Source organism: Mytilus trossulus, chromosome 12, assembly GCF_036588685.1.
Source record: "Mytilus trossulus isolate FHL-02 chromosome 12, PNRI_Mtr1.1.1.hap1, whole genome shotgun sequence".
NCBI lineage: Eukaryota > Metazoa > Mollusca > Bivalvia > Mytilida > Mytilidae > Mytilus > Mytilus trossulus.
In genome coordinates, this window is record NC_086384.1 from 9,071,452 (window position 1) to 9,092,755 (window position 21,304).

The 21,304-nt window shown below is 30.7% G+C and overlaps 1 protein-coding gene across 1 annotated transcript in view; it reads left to right on the forward strand.

Annotated features, from left to right (window-relative positions):
• LOC134693259 (polyamine-transporting ATPase 13A3-like) overlaps nucleotides 1-21,060 on the forward strand; it is a 111,464-nt gene extending 90,404 nt beyond the window's left edge. Inside the window, exons 20-33 of the mRNA XM_063554005.1 lie at nucleotides 2,777-2,897; nucleotides 4,270-4,394; nucleotides 4,907-5,079; nucleotides 6,316-6,423; nucleotides 7,707-7,786; nucleotides 9,614-9,656; nucleotides 10,006-10,115; nucleotides 11,241-11,337; nucleotides 11,863-11,935; nucleotides 13,139-13,289; nucleotides 13,749-13,903; nucleotides 16,719-16,807; nucleotides 18,031-18,120; nucleotides 20,399-21,060. Coding sequence (XP_063410075.1) covers nucleotides 2,777-2,897; nucleotides 4,270-4,394; nucleotides 4,907-5,079; nucleotides 6,316-6,423; nucleotides 7,707-7,786; nucleotides 9,614-9,656; nucleotides 10,006-10,115; nucleotides 11,241-11,337; nucleotides 11,863-11,935; nucleotides 13,139-13,289; nucleotides 13,749-13,903; nucleotides 16,719-16,807; nucleotides 18,031-18,120; nucleotides 20,399-20,605 — 1,622 coding nt within the window. The 3' untranslated portion in view covers nucleotides 20,606-21,060. The remainder of the gene's footprint in view (nucleotides 1-2,776; nucleotides 2,898-4,269; nucleotides 4,395-4,906; nucleotides 5,080-6,315; nucleotides 6,424-7,706; nucleotides 7,787-9,613; nucleotides 9,657-10,005; nucleotides 10,116-11,240; nucleotides 11,338-11,862; nucleotides 11,936-13,138; nucleotides 13,290-13,748; nucleotides 13,904-16,718; nucleotides 16,808-18,030; nucleotides 18,121-20,398) is intronic.
• The last annotated feature ends 244 nt before the right edge of the window (nucleotides 21,061-21,304 follow it).

Here is a 21,304-nt window from a genome sequence, read left to right on the forward strand (position 1 = left end):
CTTTTGTTGCAATATTCTACTAGTGGGAATGAACACTCCAATTTGATCTCTCTGGTATTTTTTATAACCTGTTATAATTCAAAAAATTAAACCCTCTCTTATGCCAGTTTTTTTTCAAGGTAAACATTTTGACTCCTTTAAGCCATTGTTTATAATCCTTCATTTCAAAATCTTATTGTAAAACTCTATATATATTTCCTCTGAAAAATATAAACCTAACTATGATAAATAAATTTGATAGGACAAGATAATGCTAATTTCCTACCTTTTAATATATTTTTCAGTGTTAGCTTATTAGCCTTATTAGATGCGATGTGAAATTCGATCATCAGTCTAACAAATACAGCTGTTGCAGTCATTTACTAGATATTTTATAACATTTTATTGATTCATGCAGCAATGCTTGATCGATGTCTTTTTTTGAGATAGTTCAGTAATATAAGTTGAAGACATATAATGAAACAATTTTTAAAATTTTAGACTTACAGAAACTTTTTGTATCCTATTTTAATCATCAACTGCCAACTTTTGACATGGTATGTGTCCTTAAATGAAGAAAATGTTGGTCTACAGCTACTTTATTTTAGATATATACTTGCATACAGTTTCTTTGTAAATCAAAATTTTATTATAAATTACTATTGACTAATTGGGCGTATTGTATTTCCGCTAATTTTTCAAAGTCCCAATGCTACGTTTCCGCAAATTTAAAGTAAACATTTCTGCAATTTGTATTTATTACTTTTCCGGAAATTAACCTGGTAAATTAAAAATATTTGAATATATATTGACTTGGAAAATGTTGCTATGTCCTTATACAGAGACAGGCGAAAGCAGTTTCCAAAATTACCTAAATGTAGATTAGAAATTCACGAAACATTAAGACAAATAGATTTGTGAACACTAACAAAACTGAAACTTATTTTCACTTTTAATTGGTCAATGATTTTGATTCAGGAATCGTTATACTTTCATGTTTATCAAACTTGGTATGTCTATGTAATGGAATGACTGATATTTTCAAAGATGGCACATTTAAATCCTGTCCGAAATTCTTCTACCAACTGAGTTTATTCGATACATTGTTGTCAAAATAGTAACTACATTTGTCTTGTATTTTACGATGTGTTATTGAAACTGCAAACAACATCTGATATAAAGATGAGATCTCTAACTGTAAAAGCACTTGTTTGGAAATGTGAAAAGGAGAAGATGGACTTCCTTCTCGAACAAAATACAAAACTTGTAAACGGTGAATGTACTACCATGGACTTTGTAAGGCGTGTTGGCTACAAATATTCTGACAGACCTGACTTATGAACTCGTATCAAGATATTTCTGATTAGTGCTGACTTTTGAACATACGTTTTCATAGATTTAAATGATGAATTTTACTTGCATGTTATGATGACCTTTGACTTACTTAATATTTATTTTATATTATGGCTTTGCTTTTGATCAACAGGTATTCCTCATTATTATTTGTGGAAGAGCAATAATTTATTTTTCCGGAATAGTTACTTTTTTTCCGGAAAAGTAAGATATTTATTTGCGGAAACGTAAACTTTTTTTTCCGGAAACGTTATCTTTTTTTTCCAGAAAGGTAATGCCAATTTGCAGAAACATAAAACGCGGATTAATAAATGTGAAAAAGTAATATATCAAATTTAATCAGTTGATAAGAGTTTTATTAGTATCTTATCCTTGTGTAAGTTTTTTGAATAAAATTTGGTACATGATAATTGTGTATTGATATCAATGTTGATTCACATGCTTTTTGAATTTTTGTTTTTGTTTTTATTGAATTAATAATGGCTAAGATTACATGTTCTAACTTCTAATTAATCATCCTTGTGTTGTCAGTTTCTTTCAGTCCATTGGTTTCTCAGTTTAAAGAAAAGTTTTTTTAAATACAAGTGAAAACATTATGGACTAAAATCACTTATACAAAGTTGTAATAATTGTCTCAATATAAATGTCTTACAGAGGCTTGTATAAAGAACTTCATCCTCAATCAATAAATGTCTTACAGAAGCTTGTTTAAAGAAATTAAAATTGAAAACAAGATAAAAGAAAGGTTCTGACTACTGTTAGCTTAAAAATGTCTGGATCAAAGCACTGACAATGCTTTGATTACTGATTTGTTTGTTAAAGTTATCATTGATTGATCTAAATATCAGTGTTAATGTTATGTATAGTTTACATGTTAAAGTTTTGCCATAATGATTCAATATTTGCTTTATACTATCAAATATATAAAGTGAGTTCACAGTCAAAAAAAGTCCTATCATTTCAACAAAAATCGATAATTTTCAAAAAATTATTACAAAAAAACTGTATGAGCAATTTTCTAAATACATGAAATATAGATACCAAAATATGTAGAAATATCTGAAGTTTTTGTTTATTTGGTTATGATATTATTCATGCTTATTTTAATTTTCTGACGAGATAAACACAATGAAAAAAAAAATCTTGAAAAGTTTGCTATCATTCTAAGCAAATTAAAATCGTAAAAATTTGCATTTGTGTTTAACTTATCAGATGATGAAAACAAAACTCAAGAATATTATGACTAAATAAACAATAAAACTTCAGACATTTTTACATCTTTTGGTATCTTGGTATTTTGGTAAAATCGCTCATACAGTTAGTTGGTAATATTTTTTTGAAAAATATCTATTTTGGTTGAAATGTTAGGACATTTTTTGAGTGAGAACTCAGTCTTGGTTTTTCCTCACTTTTCTTAAATAGAAGAATATATTTTATTTTGTAGTTCCTGATAATTTTCATGAAATATTACACCAATACTCAGTGCAAGGCTACAGAATTATAGCTCTAGCTTACAGACAATTAGACCCTAAACTATCATGGCATCAGGCACAGAGAATATCAAGGTATTACTCATATTATGTATTCAGGAGAGAAAGCAATCAATTTAGTAAAGGGTAGAAGTGTTGCATTAACTACATTAGGCAGCATAGGGTACACTGGGAATCATCTTTTATGTATATTGAAGTATATTGTCAATTATTTTCAAAATTTTAAATTTCAAAAAAAAATATTTTGATTTATGTAAGGTGGTACCTAACACTTCAGGGAGATAACTCTGTGAAGTCAGCTTAACGTTCTATTTATGTTGTGTTGTAAAAGGAATATTAAGCTTCTTAATGATCATAATTGGTGTTTGTCAAATTGCTATATAACCAGTGTAATTTTTCTGACAAAACGGTTGGTTCAAATTTTTTCTCATCACTTGGCGTCCGGTGTGGTCCGGTTTCGTCTGTTGTCTGGCGTCTTCGTTGTTAACTTTTTACATTTTGAACTTCTTCTAGAGAACCACTGAATGGAATAAAACCAAACATGGCGGACCAAATGTTATTACTTTGTAGCTGATCCATCATCCAAGATGGCCGCCAGCGGGGGACTTAGTTTAACATAGGACCCTATGGGAAATGCATACAAATGATTTCTTTTAGAGAACCACTGAATGGAATGAAACCAAACATGGTATGAATGTTCCCTATGAGGTGCTGACCAAGTGTTGGTACTTTGTAGCTGATCCATCATCCAAGATTACCGCCAGCGGGGGACTTAGTTTAACATAGGACCCTATGGGAAATGAATACAAATGATTTCTTTTAGAGAACCACTGAATGGAATAAAAACAAACATGGCATGAATGTTCCCTAGGAGGTGCTGACCAAGTGTTGTTACTTTTTAGCTGATCCGTCATCCAAGATGGCCGCCAGCGGGGGACTTAGTTTAACATAGGACTCTATGGGAAATGCATACAAATGATTTCTTTTAGAGAACCACTGAATGGAATGAAACCAAACATGGCAATGTTCCTTATGACATGCTGACCAAGTGTTGTTACTTTGTAGCCAAGCTATCAACCAAGGTGGCTTCCAGCAGGGGACTTGGTTTAGCATAGGACCCTATGGGGAATACATACAAATGTCTTCTTTTAGAGAACCACTGAATTGAATGAAAGCAAACATAGCATAAATGTTTCTTTCTTAATCAGGTGCTGGCCAAGTGTTGTTACTTTGTAGCTAAATTTTGTCTTTTTATATGATTTCAAAAACCTAAGTAGAATCAGGTGAGTGATACAGGCTCTTGAGAGCCTCTAGTTTTATTTTTTTTTAAATTTTGCTAAAGTGTAAAAAGTAATACTTTGACAAAATTTTATGAAAATTGAACAAGCCAAATTAATTTTAGTGAAAGTGTTGGGTACCACCTTAATAACTTCATTTCTAATTTCAGAGATAAAATGGAGCACAGTTTAACATTTGCTGGTCTCCTGTTCATGCAAAACAAACTGAAACAGGAAACCAAACCTGTGATTGGTATACTAAATGCTGCTAACATCAGGACTGTTATGATCACAGGTATGTTTTAAGTTGAGGAATAAAAAGTAAAAGTATATTTTGATTTAAAATTGGACTTTTAAGGAACTTGACACCTGTTAGGACACTTATAAATTTTTATAATTAGCAAACATATGTCTCTTTCCTAATCTGAGACAGCCTTTTAGAGATTTGCTGGTACCTTGTGATGTCCTATTGCATTGACAAATAGATGTTTTTTGACAAACATTTTAGCAGGCGAAACATTAAGCCCCTTATGCTTATAATTATGTAATATCAAACAGAAAACAATATTTGTATCATGTGTCATAAAAAAAATTATATCACCTACTGATTGATTTGGTATTGTGGTAGATATTTTAAGAAATAAACAATCAATTGTAGTTGTCAAAAAATAAATTACAAAAATTGTTTGTCAAATGCAAATTGATTTTGCTATTATAATATTACACAGTTATGATATGTATTTGAAGACATATGCATGCATTCAAGATGAATAATTTCAGTAATCAGTATGTAAATTGTAATTGCAGGTGATATGATGCAGACCGCTGTGAGTGTGGCTAGGACATGTGGTATGATACCTCCTTGTGATGACGTTGTTATAGCTGATGCTCATCCACCAGACAGTCGGGGACCAGCTAGGATAGAATGGATACCATTAGAGAATCCAGTTCAGGATAACATTCCAGAAGGGGAATCTCAGGTGAGAACAGATATACTATATATACTAAGAAAGGAAGGATTTTATGCTAATCATGAAATATTTTTTCTTTCCTATATTATTAAGAAAAAAAATTAAGGAATTTAATGTACCCCTAGCCTAGTATCTATTTTGTCTTGCCTTTGACAGAAGTTGCAGGAGGTTTAGACATAGGTGACATCATGGTCCTTGACAGCAACAACAATTGTTAAGCTTTCTGCTTAAGTTAGTTTGGTAGGAACTACTTGCGATATATTATTGATATTTTGTATGTTGATGCATTACTATCAGTACATATCAGTTTGACGACAATTTTAAGGCCCTTCTCCCTTAGGTCATGATCCATTAACTTTCAATTAATTAGTTTACAACGTTAAATTTCTGGCTTAAGTTAGTTAGATAGGGAATTATGATGATAGACAATGAAATTTTGTATAGTTATCAACCATTTCAAGGTACTGCCTGCTAGTTCATAATCCAGTGCTTCAAATAATTAGCAATTTTCAATGTTAAGTTTTCTGCTTAAGTTATTTTAATAGGAACTATTTAAAGCAGACAATAAAGATGCATAAATATCAGTTCATCTCAGTTTGTTGATATGTCTAGCCATTTTGAATTAATTAGCAATTTTTCAAACGTTTTTATAATGTTGCTTATATAAGTGGTTTCTTACTAAAGGAATACAGAATTATATATAAAGTAAGTTAATTGTTGATTTGTTTTCTTTCAGTTAAAAAATTCTGAATCGACATGAGTTTTTTTTCTGTTAATATTTGTTTGTTTGCATGAAAAATATTTTCAGTTATAAATTAAAAAAAAATCATATTTGACAGATATTTCCCATTATCTAATCTGTCTTTTATGTTGAAAGTGGTTAAAATGACTCCTCATTGATAACAGATTTAAAGAGAAAATAGCTAAATGGAATGGTATAAAAAAGTGAATATGAAATGTTATGTTGCATGGTTTATCAAAATATTAAAATATTTGAATAATATGGCATTTATAAAACACATGATTGTGGTTGACATAAATTTGAAGCAGTGTTTATTTACCTCTGTTCATTAATACATTAAGAAGATACAAATAAAGATGAAAGTACAAAATTACAAAATAACTTCAAAAGGAGCAAGAAGAGATAGGTGGACAGGGTAAAGGGTGTTTGTTATACATGTTTCATTTGTCATTCAAATCCAAACTAAGTCAAAAGGTGACATGCATGTGGTTTGTATATTATAGGGTTACCAGTCAGTAGATATGAGAGAAAACCTGGAGAGAACTCACCTGGCTGTTACTGGGAAATCATGGAAAGTTATTACAGATTACTTCAAAGATCTTATACCTAGGGTATGTAATTATTTATCTAGTTTGTAGCCAATTTATAGGTTTTCGACCAGTTGACTATCTTATCAAAGATACTGTGGTTAGTTTGATCTCAGTTCTTTATTAGTTGAACACCAATAATGACGTCAAATTGTTTTATCTTCCTATGTATTTGTTATTGTGAAGTCTAACAAAAAGGTGACCATTGCTGATAACATTACATAAATGAATACTTCTGTATGCAGATCATTAGAAAAAGTTAAAGATTAAATAGTCTACATATTGTATAAAAATCATTAATAAAACAGATCTTATCACTTAATCTCATACACAAGGCTCTTTTTGCACTCTCAAAAGTTTAATTGTAAACACCTTTAATGCTCAACAAGTTTGAAATTTAAGTGACAAGTGGAAATACTTTGACATAGTTTGCATTGGATTTGTAGAAGATGTTTATATGGCCAATGGAAAGTTTAAAGGAGTAGGTCCAGTTAGACCCCCTTTTGGCCCCAAAATATAGCAGTTGTTCAAAATTGTTAAAATGTAAACCTCCAGTTATTTATTGTACAGTAGAATGCTTCTGCTACATAAATATGGGCTGTTTTTTACAATACAATGCACATATATCGGGTATTAGCACCAGTTAGTCATGCTAAATTACTGAAATCTTCACAATTTTTAGCATTTTAGTTAAATTTTAGACGGTTTTCGTGTGAAACGAAAGTGGCCACATTCGTGTTCATCCTTAATATTAAAATGTAAGTTGTATTTTATGATAATACATAACATATATAAAGATTAAGGATGAACACGGATCACTGTCATTTTTGACAAAAAACATCTGAAAAGTGACATTTTTCGGCATATTTGTTAGATTTTTCATATTTGAGCTTGAATCAGGTCAATTTTAATGACTAAATCAGTTAAAATCTTTCACATAAACTAATTCATTCAAATGAAATAGACACTTAACTGTTTAAAAAGTGGTCAAAATCTTACGTCAGATGAACCTGAAATTTGAGGCCAAAATCGGTTCTTACGGGACCTACTCCTTTGTCAATATTGAAGTGAAAATTGAGTAGAAAGTTTTGATATAAAATAAATATATGTGTGGTCTTTTCTTTATTCCATAGAAATCAATTGGCTGAATTATCTGCCTCTCTAAGCAGTATTATAAGGATGGTGAACTATTAGACACCAGATTAATGTGTAAATGCATTCAAAGGGAATTTCAAATAAGATATTTCTTTGTAAATTCCAACATACAACTGTTAGACGTGTTATAATGATGTTGCATTTTATTACAGATTTGTGTGAAAGGATCTGTTTTCTGTAGAATGTCACCTGACCAGAAATGTCAACTTATTGAAAAAATGCAAGAAATTGAGTAAGAAATTTTTATATAAATTCTAAGTTTGTTGATTAAGAGTTGTTTAAAAATTCTTATTTAATGAGAATGCAATTCAGTGAAAATTTTGTATTTAAGGAGGCTCGCGGGTATAATATTTTCAGAAAAAAAATAAACATTTATTTTTCATTAAATTTTTTATTAATTACCTTAAGTAGTTGGTACTTTATCATAAGGTACACAAACCATTCCAAAAAATTGATTTGTGTTGGCTAGAGGTGACTTTTAAAATGTTGATATCATTGAAAAAGCTCCAAATTATCTTCCTTTGGTGTAAAAATGCCATTTTTTGGCATTACAGTTGAGATATCTTTTTTATCTCATCGGTGACCTTTATGTTTTATTGTTGTTTTTGAATAAGCTGTACATAAACTAAATAATTGTAATATTTAAGCGATTTCTGTCATTAAGTTCTTTTTTAATTTCGATATTACCGCTTTCTCTCCTATTGGTTCAACTGAAAAAAAGGACATCAACATATTTTAATGCTTTTTTTGGAGGCAGATTGTGAGCGTAAATGAACGGTGACCCCATTTTTTTTATTTCATTTCTCTACTGAGTATAAGACAAATTTCATTTATAGAAAAATATAGCAAAATCTTATATTAAATAAAAAAGTTGATTTAGACCCGCGAGCCCCCTTCAGGTGGTATGGGTGTCTTCCTCCATCTTGGATTGTAAAAAACAGAGAACCAAAGGTCCAGAATTTCTATCAAGTTGACAAAATTTGATGCAGGAATGCAGATATTTAATGTGAATTTTCATTTAAAAGAAGCAGTTTATAAGAATATGTAACTTATAAATATTAATATTGTTGCAAATGTTGATTATTTTGGGTTGTTTGTATTTTTTTTTTAATTGGCATTTTAAGTGGAGGTAACTCTAAAACAGTGCATTTTCTGAAGGATTCTACATGGAATTTTCCTATTTTGTATTTTAGCCGGAAAAAAACGTACGGTGACCATTTTTTTCTGTTGATATTCTCAAATAAAATTGAGAATGGAAATGGGAAATGTATCAAAGGGACAACAACCCGACCATAGAAAAAATAACAGCAGAAGGTCACCAACAGGTCTCCAATGTAACGAGAAATCCCGACACCCGGAGGTGTCTTTCAGCTGGCCCCTAAACAAATATATACTAGTTCAGTGATAATGAACGCCATACTAATTTCAAACAATAGAAAATAAACAAAATGACAATTATACATAGATAACAACAGACTTCTAGCAGTTAACTGACATGCCAGCTCCAGACTTCAATTAAACTGATTAAAAGATGATGATTTCATCATATGAATATCAGGCACAATCCTTCTTGTAAGCATTGTCTGAAAGCTATCTTTTCTTTAAGTATTTCTATCAATTTGTTTAGTTTCTAATCACAAAATGGTGTTTTTTCTGTATTATCCATACAAAATGTGTCATTTTGTCACATCCTGTAGCTTGAGAAAATGTGTGGTGACCTATAATTTTTATTATATTTTTCAACATATATCAATAGATACTACGTTTTGGTAAACTATGAACAAATTCTATCATTTTTATTTTAGACTCCCATACCACCTTAAAGGGGAATGAGTGACATATATGTAATTTGTTTGAATTATAAAAGTAGAAAGTGATTTATGTGATTGGTTGGATTTGGGACCATTTCAGAGTCTGATAATGTAGTGTAATGTTTAAAAAAAGAACTCAATTTATTCTTCATTATTTTGATTTCTGTATCATGTATGCTATTTTGGAAATGTTGTGGAAAACTACACTTTATTGCATATTTCCTCAATGATTAAATATATTTTAACAGGTACCAGGTTGGAATGTGTGGTGATGGAGCCAATGATTGTGAGGTAGGCAAATAATGAATTATATAGACTTTTTATAAAGCATTTCCCATGTTTTTATGTACACCGAAGTAGAACTTTTACCTCAATCCTATTTGATAAGAACAAATTTCAGTGAAAATATAAATTAGTTTTTTATTCTTCACATGCTATATGAAAATAAGAAGATGTGGTATGATTTCCAATGGGACAACTATCCACCAAATTCTCAATGCAGTGGATGTAAGCAATCATAGGTAAATTAATGCAATTTACTTTAAAAGTATCAGATTTCTTTTTCTCAACTATTCAAAAATTCAGTGAGTTGCTAAGTAAATGAATGAATCTAGCTGCAACATCTTTTGTTTTGTTTTAGGCCCTGAAAGCTGCTCATGCTGGAATATCTCTATCAGAAGCTGAGGCTTCTGTAGCAGCTCCTTTCACATCACACATACCAAATATAGAATGTGTAGTTACTGTCATGAGGTAGGTGGCAGCACCTAATATAGTAAATGAATAGTAAATAAAACTTGTTAACAGATTAGGTGTTGAGGTTGATGCAATTGTACATTAGAAATAAGGAGTCTTAAAAAGTTTCTCTTATGTACACCAAGGACAAGAGGAAGACGATCATTGTGTGTTTTGTCGACTAAAATAGGAAAGAATTAAAATGAGCAAAAGACATTGTATTTCATTTTCAATGAGTTTCCTCTGTTTTAATTCTTTGAATGCTTAAAACAGGGTATACCGTACTGTTTTACCTCTGTGTGTCCGTCAGTCCATCAGTCTGTCCTTCTGTCCTTTGAATATTTTTGTTCCTGCTTACCAAACTCTTGTAACATTTTAATAGCCAAGTTGAAAATTTTTGTCACATTTTTCTAAGGAACAAGGATTCAAGGCTTTCTGAAATTTGGATTGGTTTCAGGGTTTATATAGTCAGCTATAGGTGGCATTTATGTAAATATTGACAGTGCAATTTCCCATAGGAACTCTTTTTACAGCTAAAACTGTGCCACTTTTACTATGAAGTTTTGAAAAAAATCTTATCCTAGAATTGAAAGTTCATATGTACTACAATTTTTTCAAAGGTCAAAATATAGGGCTGTGCAGCATATTTTCAACGTTTATATGCCCAAAACTTTTCAGAGTTTAAACAAACACTAATTTTCCTAACCACCCCTACCTCGAATGATGGGTTACCACACATTTCAATGTAAACAATATGCACATGTATATTTATTGGTAACATTCCTAAGTTATGTCTTTATGAAGTGGAACACAGAGAGCATAACTGGGAACCAGTATGTAAACAAAATTAATTTTCTATGAATATTCTAAATCTCACCAAAGGAGGCGTTGTTTGAGAAACAGCTGTATTTACAAAGTGCAATCTTTACTGTGTTAGGTCTTTTTAGATTCATCACTCACCAACTTCCTGTTTACCAAAAACTTACATATTCTTAAACTATTAATATTATCCACTTGCGGTTAGGGTATCATCAGTGAGCAGTAACTCATATTTCACTTGTTTTTTCTTTTTTGAATATTTTGCAAAGAAAATTATTTATTTAGATTGATTATTAACTAATGATGACAAATTATTTGTTACAGGGAAGGAAGGTGTGCCTTAGCCACGTCCTTTGGATGTTTTAAGTACATGGCATTATACAGTTTTATCCAGTTTATATCTGTCTTAATACTCTACAATGTGAGTACAATTATTGGAATATTATGAAATGAAATTGCAGACCCCTTTAATTAAGATTCAATGAATTTTAATTTAAATTTTATATGCCTATAAAACAGCTGCTAAGCATATTATATACTATATTGTGCATTGCATTATCTTACTGATATTGTTTTTAAAGTTTTATTTGTAGATGCATATATAATTTAATTAACCTAAATCCCTTGAAGAATAATGTAGAAATAGTACAAGAGAATAAAGAAGTATTTCTAAGTATTTAATTTTTCTATGATAGAAATTAGATTTTGATTTTGATTTACTTCTAGCACACAAAGCTATATGCATTTTCAACATAAGAACTCTTAAACATTACAAAAATTATGCAACAAAATTTGGTTGGATGTCAGACATGCACTTCACTGTCCAGTTAAAGGTAACATAAGTAAGCTAGATTTTAACAACTTTGTAACATGAACTAGAATTTATGAAACTGCAATATATGTGATGAGCTATTTGTGTTGCCTAAGTATTTATATTTTTTTGCAGTACTCCTGTAACTTAGCGGACATGCAGTTCCTATATATAGATCTAGTCATAACTACCTCTATTGCAGTACTCAGTAAGTTCTTACAAAACTTTTATAACAGTATTGGCACAGTACTTCTACTGGCCTTATCCTCATTAAAGTACTCTTCAAAGAAAGTATAATTGGTTGACTAAATGAGGATGAACACTTGAATTTAGCACTTTGCCACAGATTTTATCTAAAACAACATTAATTAGATGTGGCATGATAAATATTTCAACAACTATCCACCCTGACCAAATGATGTTGATTTTAACAACTAAATGTACCAAATCTGTACCTTTTAGTAAGCCATAAGCCTATATATGACAAAATGTGAAACAAATAAAGTTAGAAAAACAGCTGCACGATTGATTGTGACCGCCCCCCCCCCCCCAAAAAAAAAACCCCAAAAAAAACCAAAACAACAACCAACCAGAAAGTGACCAACAATAACTACTAAAATACAGGTTTCAGACATTGAACTGATGCATATACAATGTGACAGGATTTAACAGGTTTGTGAGCACCCAAACCTTCCCTTGATAAGTGTTGCATGAGGATAGACTCTAAAAAAAGATCTATGTTCTTGCAGTTTTTGTCTGATAATATTTAGGTTTTGTCAATCAAGTGTGGTAAATGAGTTTAAAAAGGCTTCACATTTTGTCAAGGTGTATCACAATAACCATGTCAAGGTGTATCACAATAACCATGTCAAGGTGTATCACAATAACCATGTCAAGGTGTATCACAATAACCATGTCAAGGTGTATCACAATAACCATGTCATTACATTTTTTTGTGTTTTTCATATAAATGGAACCAATGGTTTTTCTGTGTCTCATATAAATGATAATTGGGTTTTATTCATTTATTTGGTATGAATGTAGAACAAAAGGTGGAAATTTGGTGGTTTAAAAATCATAACTAGGTAAAGTTCAGTAATACAGAAAGGTGATTACCATGTTTTGATTTATATTCTTTCCTGAAGAAAGAAATCCTGTATTTGGCTTCAAGAAGTATCTTTGAATGTTTCAATATATACTATAGCCTGACTTTTTTACTCGAAAAATGATGTGAGAAAGGCATTATATTACATGTTGTTACACAGTGTGCAATTGTCCTAATACGAGAATTTATCAGGTCAGTCATATATATATATATATCGGGTGAGGCGAAGCCAATAATAGATGTTAGTTATTGAAATATATTTGAGCATTTCAAAGACATCAAATATAATGATGTTTTACATTTCAGTGGGATATACTGGTGCATATAGACATTTGGTTGCCCAGCAACCACAGAGTAGTCTGATAGAGTTATCTAACCTGATCTCTATAGTTGGACAAGTATTGCTAGTACTTTTGTTTCAACTTAGTGCTTTCTTCTTTCTTCAGTCTCAAAAGTGGTAAGTTTTGTCAATTATTTATACAAATAAATTTTAGAAGATTTAAAAAGAACGTTTGTTTTGCCACCCCTTTCTAAATAGGAAACATGCAATGATTCGTGCAAATAATCTAAAAGTTTTCAATATTTTATAATATTTGGCTCAAATGTATATACTTATAATGATTTATTGGATGATACTAGTGTTTGTGGTACACCAAAGTGTTTGTGGTACACCAAAGTGTTTGTGGTACACCAAAGATCTTCAGAGAATTTAATTCTACTACAAAGCCATATAACATGCATAGATCGGTAGTTTGTCAAATTATCTTGAAGATAACGAAAATACTATGTACTTTCAGGTGCCACTAAAAAATTATCGCTGCTAACACGTACTTTTCTTTCATAATTTTATGATATATTTATATAGATTAAAATGCCATCCTTGAAATGTTTTGTAGTTAAATGTTTCTAATTTTAGGTACCCATCTGTGATGTCGAAGGGAAGTAAGGATGCTGATAATGTAGATTCATGGGAAACAACTACAATATTTCTCATTTCCTCCTATCAGTATATAACTGTGGCATTCTGTTTCTCACAAGGTCCTCCATTCAGAAAACCTATATATACTAATTGTAAGTTTTGTTTATATAGATTAGACCGTTGGTTTTCCCGTTTGAATGGTTTTACACTAGTAATTTTGGGGCCCTTTATAGCTTGTTGTTCGTTGTGAACCAAGGCTCCGTGTTGAAGGCCGTACTTTAACCTATAATGGTTTACCTTTTAAATTGTTATTTGTATGGAGAGTTGTCTCATTGGCACTCACACCACATCTTCCTATATCTACTAACTGCTATTTAGGGTTTCAAATATCAGATAAAGGGGGGAGTTGTCTCTATTGGTTGCTGAGAAATGGAGGTAGTCTTTATTGGTCTGCCATCTTTTATAAGGTGTGGAAAAATAAGTCAGCATTATACAGAGAAAATAGAATTATGATCCATGAACTTTGAACTAAATTTTCATTACATTGCATAGTATTGGTAAAGAGAGCTAGTTATATATTTTATAAGAACTTAACATATATTTTTTTTCAATTCTTTCAGTTCAAATTAAGTGGATTTATGGTTGATTTCAGTTATATATTCAGGGAAATTGTTTGTTTAGTTTAAACATATTTTATTGTTGAAAACAAATGGATTAGACACAAGTTTTCCAACTTAGTTCCGTCTTCTCCATAATATACATGAATATACATTATATTTACATTATATTTATATAGCACATAACATAAATTTGTATTTTTCTAATAAGCATGAAGGCATGAAAAATAATTAAATAAATCACAACTATTGTTATTATAATATTTATACACAAAGAATAATAGAAACAGCTCAATGAATATCAAACGTTCTTCTTTTAAATAATCAAACACACCCAAACGATCGGTCTAAAGGGAAAACACCTACTGTTATTAGTGTGTTTTTAAATGACTTTCTATAATATTTACCTGTATAAGTTGTAAAAGTAACATGCAATATTGTGAATATATATAATTGTGATACGGACATTAAATTCTGACGTTAAAAATGCGGATAAAAGGATGACAAGAACGTATATTTAATGTAAGAATCGTTTTTGTTATAACTTCAATAATTGAAATCCATTGAGGCGAAACATTATGTTACCCGTTATGAACAATAAATCAATCATTCGAACAATGCATCGTCTGTACTTTAGACTAGTAAATAAAACAATAACCAGCAAGGTTGTTATCAGAGTGAGAAACGTTGAGTTTCTTTTATCTATTTATGTACTGCAGAAAATATTACAAAATTGTCTTTTTTATCTAAGTTGTCATTACCAAACAATAACAATTCAATTGTAACAGGAATGTCTAAGTGGGTCAGTTCAGTAAGCATAACATTTCTTTGCGATGCAAAGTTATTACAATATAATAAATAGTGTTCAACACTTTCACTAGTGTACCCACATGCACAATATGCATCATGTACTAAATTGGCCTTGTTTAAATCTGCGCTAAGTGAACTGCACTTGTTGCGTAGCCTTGCATGTAATACAGATAGCAGTCTATCTCCATAAAAATAGTACCTAGGAGGTTTTACATTATGAAAATACAGTTGTTGCAATTGTAACTTGAAAGAAAAGAAAGTAGGAATTTGACGAATATGCAAATCTAATTTATTCCACAATGTAATAGAAGATGGAAAAAAAGACTGTTGATAAACTGATAGACGATGCAATGGTATATTAATGTTATGTCTATTTCGCAGGTTATAATTATTAGTATCTGATACATACGGAGGAACCAATACTTGTAAATAATCCGGTGTTTGATTATTTACAATTTTATAAAACATGGTCAGTTTTTTAACTTCCCTTCTGACACTTAATTTCTCCCATCCCGTCTCTCTATAAATAGAGTTGATACTAGCATAACATGGTAAACCGGTAACTACACGTGCAGCTTCAATCTGAATCTTTTCTAACCTTTCGGAATTAATTTGCCCACAGTTATCCCAAACTTCAGATGAATATTCCAAAATAGGACGAATAAAAATCATATAAATCTTTTCAAGATATTCCCTTTTTAGTCTAAATTTTAGTTTCCTCAGTACATTTACTTGTTTTGACGTCTTCTCTATCAGTTTATCAACATGTTTATTCCATTTACAGTCACTACTAAAAATAATACCTAAATGTTTATGTGTATCTACAGGAGCTATTGAGACTCCACCAAAATCAAAAGTAAGGACGTTCTGCATATTCTTAGTATTAAAAATCATGATATCTGTTTTATTAGGATTAAATTTTAGCATCCACTTCTCAGACCAATTTTGTAAATTATCTAAATCAATATTTATTAAAGTGTTGAGAAATGTAACATCGGGTGCAGTATGGCCAATAGATGTGTCATCAGCAAAAAGTCTACTGAACCCACTTAGATCATCTGCAATGTCATTTATGAAAATCAAAAATTATAATGGACCAAGTACCGACCCCTGGGGCACACCAGCTCTTAAACAGCCCAATGTGGATAGTGAATCTTTCATAACCACTCTTTGAGACCGTCCCGATAAGTAACTTTTCAGCCAACATAATAAATCCCCTTTAATGCCATAATTGTTTGTACATGGGTCTAAGTTGTTTTCATATTAAGTGACTTTTTTTTTCTTTTTATGAATTTTGCTCAATGCAAGACATAGCATTGATAATCTATAACAATAGAGTTAACTATTTGTGAAGATTTATATTTCAGAAGGTAGAAAACCTGGATAGTTCATATCTTGTATCAAATACATATTACATTGAAGACCTGTTGGTGACCTTCTGCTGCTGTTTTTTTCTATGGTCGGGTTGTTACACATTCCCCATTTCCATTCTCAATTTTAAGTTAACATTGCATTGTTGATATTTATATTTCTATTTCAGTACCATACTTGATAACGTTGATGCTTTTATTTTCGTTCTCGACATTCCTACTATTGTTACCACAACGACCACTACTGAACTTTTTTTCAGTAAGTATTATGATTTTTCATAGACATTGTTAAAAAATGTTGGACTATACTGAAGGAAGAGACAAAACTCATAACAGGAAAAGAGATTTTTAAATAAATAAAAGAAGATGACAAAAAATGAAATACAATGTTAAGACAAATAGCTGTTTACAAAACACTGCATACAAACTAAAGGCAGAGCAGACAACCCCACCTAATGCCTTGGGTCATCTCAGTTGCTCAATGATTGTAAGCAGTATATATAAGTAATATGCATATCTTGGTAATATAATAACAACCCAACTACAAAATGTATCTTTATCTTGATACACTGTATTAAAAGATTTGAATACATGATTAAAAATAGAATCTGCAATTCATTGAAGGGCAAATTATTAAGTTTAGAAAGCTGATAATCATGACATTAAAAGAATGAATTTTTCAATATATTAATTTTATAATCAATTCATAACATAGGAATCAACCTTACCAAAACTGAAACTGAAAAGTTTTATTTTTACAGATATTGGTTTTTATACACCCGTCGTCTTTTAGACGGGACGTATTATGGTATACCGTGGTCCGTCCGTGGTCCACACTTTGGACAATAACTCAAAATGACTTTCACCAATTTCCATGAAACTTAAGTGAATTGTTTATATCTATTGACGTAAGCTCCCTTTCGGTTTTTTTTTAATTTCAGATTTTAAGTTTTGGATTTATGGGGCTTTATTCATAAAAAAGGGGGGATTTTCAACACTTCGGACAATAACTCAAAAAGGCTTTCACCAATGTCCATGAAACTTTTGTGAATTGTTTATATCTATTGACATAAGCTCCCTTTCAATTTTTATAAATTTCAGATTTTAAATTTTGGATTTATGGGGCTTTATTCATAAAAAAAGGGGGATTTTTAACACTTCGGACAATAACTCAAAAAGGCTTTTACCAATGTCCATGAAACTTTGGTGAATTGTTTATATCTATTGATGTAAGCACCTTTCAATTTTTATAAATTTCAGATTTTACATTTCCGTGTTGTGAATTTTTATGCTTAAAAAAGGGGGATTTTCCAATTTTGGGACAATAACTTATACGCCCATCTTTTAGAGCAACAGGCGTATCATGCGCTAAAGCGCAGCCCTTTATTCAACATATTATTATAAAAATTCTTTGAACTCCCATCTCTATGGTATTTTTTTTTCAAAATAAGAAATGAAATAATATGATTTCTTTTTATACAGGTGATGCCTCTGGATGAGAAACCATTTATGTTCCGACTGTTTCTATTTTTATTTCCTGTTATCCACTTTATTTCATGTGGCATATTTGAGGTAAGTTGTAAACAAGCATTGAAGTATTAAACTAAACATTAAAAAAATAAATATCATTGGTTGTACATGTATTCAGGTATGAGTGAATTATTAGTCTTGTTGTCAAACTATAATATTGTTCTTAAAATTTCAGCTTAAATTGACGGTCTGTAGCTAACAAATGTTTTGCATCTTCCTTTCATGCATTAACGCTGAATCTTTCTTTGAATTTTTCATGAAAAACTGATGTTTTCAACAGATTGAAGATTCACAAGGGGAGGGTTGAGATCTAAATTAGATAATACAACCTCACCACACAATCACCTTTTTGTCACAAATCTTTTGAACTTTTCAGTTATAGCCATTTGTCTTTTAAATATTTTTCACCATGCTTTAGATTTCGAACTATGTGAAAGTTAAGTTCTAATAGAAGCTAAAGATCAATTTATGAATACTTATTATACATCAATTATTTACCAAAAGTGATCTGTTTCATCTGAACATCAGTATGCACAGAGGCATACAATGATATAACATGGATAGAAATGTCTTTTACTTTAGGGGTCCCAACCCATAAAGAGTTATACTAAACTATTCTTAACCCCAAACCTTACCCTAACACTAGCCCGAACCCTAAAACCTAACCCTAACCCTAGTCCTAACCCTAAAACCTAACCCTAACCTAAAACATCCCCTTACCTAACCATAACCATAAATGAAATTTAACTCTTAAAGTATAGTGACCCTTAAAGTTAGGAAGGCCCATATATTTATCCTTGATGTTTTAAAAATAATTTACAATACAGATATACATCCATGGGTTTTTAACCAGACAATTGTACAATTTTTTGGACAATTATGGAAAGGTAACATTATATGGTTTATACTCTGAACAGTGGTGTTCAAGCTTTCATATATTTACAATTTTTGTTTTCCCTATTAATGATTTTTTTTAAGCTTTTACAAGCATACTTGGGTACTGTAAATTCAGAAATTATTGCTTGCATTTACTACATGTATTGTACTTTTTATGCCCCACCTACGATAGTAGAGGGGCATTATGTTTTCTGGTCTGTGGGTTCGTCCGTCTGTCTGTTCGTCCGTCTGTCTGTCCGTCCGTTCGTCTGTCTGTCCCGCTTCAGGTTGAAGTTTTTGGTCAAGGTAGTTTTTGATGAAGTTGAAGTCCAATCCACTTGAAACTTAGTACACATGTTCCTTATGATATGATCTTTCTAATTTTTAAACCAAATTAAACTTTTGACCCCAATTTCACGGTCCACTGAACATAGAAAATGAAAGTGTATGTTTCAGGTTAAAGTTTTTGGTCAAGGTAGTTTTTGATGAAGTTGAAGTCCAATCAACTTGAAACTTAGTACACATGTTCCTTATGATATTATCTTTCTAATTTTAATGCCTTATTATATTTTTTATCCAATTTCATGGTCCATTGAACATGGAAAATGATAGTGCGAGTGGGGCATTCGTGTACTTTGGACACATTCTTGTTTAAGAAATCACACAAATGCGAGACTGGTAATCGTGATTTCAGGGAAATCTGCTTTAAAATGTTTTTTATAGATATAAGAACCTGAGTTCTTTTTAATGTGATACTCATCAAGTTACATCATTTACATTAGTAGAGACCTCGAAATAATTTATGAATTTACTGTATTAAGTTTATCATGTTCTCAGGGTTCATAAAAACAGTATTTTAAGCATTCTGACCAGGTCTATTTCAAAGTGGGTGATTATAATAAGTATTTAAGGTGGATTACTGTATTGGCTCTAATGTTTTCTGTATACAAGGCCCTATATTGTGTGCATGTTCATTTACTTTAGAATGTACATATTGTTCAGATAATGCTCTCTGATTCCCGTGATTCACTCACTGCAGTTACTGTAAACTCAAAAATTATTGCAATGTTTTTTTATTGTGAAAATTGCAAAAGGGTTAAAATTGCAATAATTTTAACTCACATTTGAAATTTAGCATATAACTTGAATAGGATTTTTCTCAATATCGCAAAAATAAAAATCACAACAATTAATGCATGCAATAATTTCTGAATATACAGTAATTGTTCAGAGAAGTAATTTTGCTAGTTAACATATAGATGATGCTGCATTAAAATCTATGTTCTATTGAACATTTAAATAAAGATTACTTAAGTTAGTCATCCAGAAATGTAGGGGCAATGGTCTATTTTACTTATTTGAACAGAAATGTTAAAAGTTTGAATACTTGTATTTTTTTTTACTTGTTACTTATCTTTTTTAATGCTTTGTTATTTTATTTCAGTATGCAATCACAGACAACAAAATAACAAAAAAACTGATACATAAAATTAAACCAGAAAAATTAGGCCCTCTCCATCAGAAATCTGTTTTAAAAGAATTGGAGTTATCTGATTGGCCGCCTGTAGGTCAGGTGACTTACAGTGAAGAGGAAGATGTCTTAATGCAGAATATTCCAGCACTTGCTTTGACTTCTAACTCTATCAACTAAAAAGATGATTGGTTTGATTACGATTTAATCACTGCTGAGCGATTGATTTGATTACGATTTAATCACTGCTGAGCGATTGATTTGATTATGATTTAATCACTGCTGAGCGATTGATTTGATTATGATTTAATCACTGCTGAGCGATTGATTTGATTATGATTTAATCACTGCTGAGCAAATTAATAGCACAATATTATAAGCAATTTGTTTTTAAATTATCGAATTTAGTTCAATAAGTGGGACATTTCCAGATTTTTATACAAATATTTAAATATTAATTTCATTGCGCGAGGACATTAATAGCAGATCAAAGAATTTGATATTTTAATGGAACAAATATCATCTTGATTTAATTTATTTATGTCTAAAACAAAGACAATGTTATAATTTGTTTTATGGTAGTGTATTAGAGGTGAAATTACAATATTTTAATGAGTTTTATATAAAAATAAATCACACTATAGTCGCTGTCACGTAAAATTGGCACCATGATTTTTGTCAAAATTTTTCTAAAATATCAATCGCGTTTACTCGAGATCATGTTTTTCAATTAGCGGAATAAAAATCCAATCCAAATATATACTACTGTCCTACCTTTTATTGTGTTTGCACTGTATAATCCTGACCTTCACATTTTTCAAGATTGTTTTCATTGTAAAACCGCCATCTTGGTTTCTATGAGGATCCCTTACTACATAA